The sequence below is a fragment of the Hypomesus nipponensis genome, chromosome 25 (genome assembly GCF_054491055.1).
Source record: "Hypomesus nipponensis isolate SF chromosome 25, ASM5449105v1, whole genome shotgun sequence".
In the NCBI taxonomy this organism is placed as follows: domain Eukaryota; kingdom Metazoa; phylum Chordata; class Actinopteri; order Osmeriformes; family Osmeridae; genus Hypomesus; species Hypomesus nipponensis.
This window is the reverse complement of record NC_140385.1, coordinates 3990001-3995000: the sequence shown is the minus strand read 5'-3', so window position 1 is coordinate 3995000 and position 5000 is coordinate 3990001. Positions and strand designations below refer to the sequence as shown.

The following is a 5000-nucleotide window of genomic DNA, read 5'->3' as shown; positions in this document are numbered from 1 at the left end:
TTTTTGTGATTTGAATGTTTCATTCTAACTATTGATACAAGTAGTTGAAAAACTACTTATTTTATTTCCCTGTGTACTATTTAATTTGTTCTCCCATTTGTTGAAGCTCTGACAAAGACTCTCAATGAACAACGGGGTTCATATTCAGGTAGCTGTTTGTGTGTGTGAGAGAGACAAAGTCAGGTAATCCCGGAGTTGAAGTATACTTCCAAAAGAAGCTTGAAGAGAGCAAATGAGTGTGTGTTAAAGTGTGTGCGTGTGTGTCTGTGTGTGTGTAGATTTAATTGAAATAGAACACTCAAATATATCTTATTTTAGTGTATGGGTGAGTCTGAAGACATAGTCTACAGTTGACAAATATAATCATGTTTATGTACAGTTTATACTTCCCTGTTTTATTTGTTGGCTAAAATGTGTCTTTATGAGAGCAATAAGAGTACCCATACACCACTGGATGGTGATGGTCATGTCATTGCATGACAAATAACAGTTACATGCAATTTTTGAAATGTTCTTTATTATGGAAATGTTCTTCAATAAACACAATTTATAGTCCTGCACTATCTTTGTAAATGAATTCATTTTTGGGGTGGGAGAAAAGGATAAAACTTGTTGTTGAAAAAGTCAAGAAGTTTAAGAACACAGGATATGATGCGTAGAGGAAGCTAAGAGGAAGAGTGAAGAAAGAGGAACAGCAAAGAAGACCCCAGAGTACAGATTTTACAAGAAGGATTTTCAAAAACTGTAGAAATGTAACAGAAACGGTATACACAGGTAACATTTTCTCCAGTTGTTGCCATAGCCCAGTGTCTGGATATGACTGCTCTTTTTTTTCAGGGCAGTTTTTTTTTTAAAGTTTATTTTACTTTTTTCAAAAATGATCTTAACTTTGATTGGTTAGTGACAACATTTACAAACATAGTGTAGGGGGCCCTTTGATTGGGATTTTTTTTTTTTTTTTTTACCAAAAACTAGTAAAAATGTGAGAATATTGAGATACAATGCATGTAACTTTCTATTTAAAGTTGTCCAAGGTGTCCCAGTGAGAGGTCAAGGGGAAAATACCAGACTAGTGACAATCATTAGTAGTAGTGTCATTATCATGATAAAGAGCCAAAAATACATTTTTGGGGGGCCCCGAACCAATCGCAGGGCCCTAAACAGTTTGTTTATTGGGTCGGGCCAGCCCTGATTGTGGTTCATAACAATGTTCAGTATCAGTATTAAAACTTATATTGGGGCTGGGAGTCACATCCATCTCAAAGGGGCCAATAGCTGTTTTTTTTTGTGTTTTTTTTTTAAGGCAGACACTGCGTCATAGAACTGGGACCGTCATCAGAAGCCCGCAAGTCAAAGTCGGAAGAATCAGAATCAGCCTTATTACCAAGTATGCTTACATATACAATGATTGTGTGTGTGTGTGTGTGTGTGTGGGGGGGGTTTTGAAGCTCGTGAAAGCTTGCCGCAAGTGTGGGGGGGTGCTTTGCAGGAACATTTTGGTTGGCCCCACCAAATCTCACTCCAAGATTTTTTGAAAAGTTGGCAGCCATGCTCACATAATGCAATGCAATCACAAGGTCTCAATAATAATCACTTGCAATGTTTTTATCATTTACATGTATTCATTTAGCAGACGCTTTTATCCAAAGCGACTTCCAAGAGAGAGCTTTACAAAGTGCATAGGTCAGGTCACTGATAATAATAACAAGATAGCCCTAAAGCATTGCGGGTAGCCAAAACATAAAGTACACATTGTGAACAACCAAAAAACAAGTGCCAAAGGGAAGAACCATAAGAGCATTTCAGTCAACACAATCATGTATTAGATTTGAGCATTTATTGTTACATGACACGAACATGTAGATATACTTTGGCAGAGTGGATGATCTAAGGGAAACACTCCCTGCCTGCTCGATGCAACACATACATACATGACATATGAGGCAGGGAGCAATAGAGATATAATCCCCCTGGCTGACAGTACATACAGACAGCATGGGGGAGAAGGGGACGGTGGAGGGCGGCAGCAGCACTGATCATACAACAAATGGCTGAGTGTGTGTGTGTGTGTGCCTATCCCAGAGTCTTTTAAAGACGCCTTATCGGACGTGGCCCAGTGGATCTGCGCTGTTAACATGGGTGTGGTAGTGGGCGGAGTAAAGGAAGGTGGAGTAAGACGCCTTACGTCCCCGATAAATGAATGACACGCGCTGCCCAATTGCCCTGCCTGAACTAGCTGCGCTTATGTAGTTAAGCAAGTTACAATTAAACAACATGAAGTGCAAGTGTACCTGTAGAAAAGCAAGCAACAGTAAAAATAAAATGAGATTAACTCAAATTTAAAATTTCGCAGCGAATGCAACAGTTTAAATCAGTTACCACTAACTAACAAAAGCAACAAGTCTCTAAGTAAGAGTCATTGTGATCTTTGAGGAAACTAGCATTGGGTTCAGCAAATTAAAGGTGCGAATTGTGTTGAATATAGTATATCAGATACAGGCTAAAGTGTCTCTGATATTATCCCATGCTCTCATTCCTTTAGCTAGTTGTGTTTTACTACAGTAAAGTCACTAGGTTTACTAGAATATAGACCGCAATAAAATAATAAACATTTCTAGATTTAAATTTACTACATTCATTTTTGTAGTCATGCAGAATAATCGTATCGTATGCATTATAGGTGTGTGATTGTGGTGTGTAAACTTTGCATGCAGGTGGAACTAACTTCTGTTGATTATAACTACCAGTTTCTAGTGTTGATAGGGTGTTGGTGTCTAGTGTTGATAGGGCAAGGCAAACAGGGCCAGTTTGGAGTCGACCCTGTCTCACACGCCTGATTTTTTGAACAGACACATTGATCCCAATGTTATTACATGCAAACTGTTTCTACTAAACTGATGCTTTGCAGTTTAGAAAAGACTAACGAATCATAGCCTTTAACAAGTAATTTTTATATGGATACTTTTTATAACCGCAATAATGGAACCGTCACATGGTGACTTAATTAGATTGCCAATGCGGTACGTGTCTGTCTGATCATATAGTGAATTACCTTGTGGGGCCTCTGCAACGGCTAAAGCTGAGACAGACGAGTGTTGGTAGCTGTGTTGGTCTGATTCCATAAACCACACCTCCCCGTCTACTAGAGACCCCAGAAAGACTTAACGTCCGTGTAACATTGCAGCGCACGGATTTCAATCAATTGCATGTATGCGCTCGGGTTTTCGTCGTTTGACGTTTTTTGAATAGGCCTAACGAAACAGCGTAGGCCTAACTGTACTACGATACAAGAGACATCAGCAGATGAATCATTCATCTGGACCAGTTACAGGGAAACTTCACACTTAATGGTGATACCACATCTTAAATGTGTTTAGGATTAATCAACCACGTCATCAAAGAGCGCTTAGGTTGAATTTGTTTTCAACAAATAACATATTACGTTGCTCTGATTGGTTGTAGGTCTATCCAATTGAGCGAAGAGGCCTTTGTTTTACGAGTTCGGTTGAAACACGCCCCATACTCACAGCCCAACGGCGTCAGAGTACCAATTTTACGCAATCCCCTTGAAAATGTCTTGCAAATATGTAGTTAGAAAACATTCAAAGGCAAATCAAAAATGTATTGTTTGTGGACAGTTAATCTAATTTGTGGATCTTGATTTACATTTATGGAAAGCAATTTACATTTGCGGTACATGTTTTACATTTGCAAACACGTTTTACATTTGCGAAACACGTTTGACATTTGTGAAACACGTTATACATTTGTGGATTGTCCTATACGCATTTGCATTACTTTTGGCCCCATTTTGAGCCCATAACCTGTCTTCAGAGAAACGGTAGGCTCGGTGACTCAGCAAGGCATTGTCATGGGATAATAGGAGGGGCACAATTTTTCCAGTCAAACCCTCCTCGAAACACAAGATGTCGAACTGTCTTTGTACCATAATAGAAAAAAAACGCTCGTCACCATTCTCCATCACATTCCGACCATTTCTCCTCCCTCTTTTTCGCACCCTTCTTAAGTGTTAAATACCGGGTTGAGATCCCACAACCAAGCCAAAGCACCCGCCGAGAGCATCTCTGTCACGCGCACCTGCATCATCTCTACCAAGAGCAACGTCTCCCTTTATCACTTGAGCTTTCGTCAACAGGAGGCTATTCACTGCAAAACCCACAACAAAAAGGTAAATATCATGTGGTCCATGTACAATGTAGCATTTAGCCTAAAGGCTAAATTTTTATATTGCTATAGAACTTCTAAAGAGAAAATGTTGAAAGTGTTGTAAGTGTCAAGTTTTTCGAGTTTACACTTAAATGTACTTCAACATTTTACACAAATAATGATTCTTATTTGGTGCTTAACTTATATAAAACTTATATAACAACTTATATATAAAACAGATACATTTTTTTCTGTCCCCCATTAGTTTTATTTTACATATTTGCTTCCTTTGAATTCCTAATCCTTGTCTCCCTACAAGAGACCTTTTATCTCAAACATCTGCTTTGTTGACTCGCATGGTAAAAATAAAAGGTATAAGTACTTGAATTAAATTAAAAAACTTTTCCCTCCTTATAGAAATGGACAGCAGACTAGTGGTTGTGGCGATGGTGGCAGTGGCCTGTCTTTTGCTGGGGGTAAAGGCACAGAACACCACGGACGCTATGAATGCCTCATCTGCTCCAACCGCAGGACCCACTGCAGCCCCAGGTGCCCCTGCAGGACCCACTACAGCCCCAGGTGTCCCCGCAACAGCAGGACCCACTACAGCCCCAGGTGCCCCTGCAGGACCCACTACAGCCCCAGGTGTCCCCGCAACAGCAGGACCCACTGCAGCCCCAGGTGTCCCCGCAACAGCAGGACCCACTGCAGCCCCAGGTGTCCCCGCAACAGCAGGACCCACTGCAGCCCCAGGTGTCCCCGCAACAGCAGGACCCACTGCAGCCCCAGGTGTCCCCGCAACAGCAGGACCCACTGCAGCCCCAGGTGTCCCC

The 5000-nt window shown here is 40.9% G+C and overlaps 1 protein-coding gene across 1 annotated transcript in view; it reads left to right on the top strand.

Moving 5' to 3' along the window:
- LOC146221857 (uncharacterized) overlaps nucleotides 1–5000 on the top strand; it is a 12149-nt gene that overhangs the window by 3837 nt on the left and 3312 nt on the right. Inside the window, exons 8-10 of the mRNA XM_084692086.1 lie at nucleotides 3835–3841; nucleotides 3955–4189; nucleotides 4585–5000. The exon at nucleotides 4585–5000 is cut by the window's right edge and continues 249 nt beyond it. Of these exons, the coding sequence (XP_084548212.1) occupies nucleotides 3835–3841; nucleotides 3955–4189; nucleotides 4585–5000 (658 nt within the window). The remainder of the gene's footprint in view (nucleotides 1–3834; nucleotides 3842–3954; nucleotides 4190–4584) is intronic.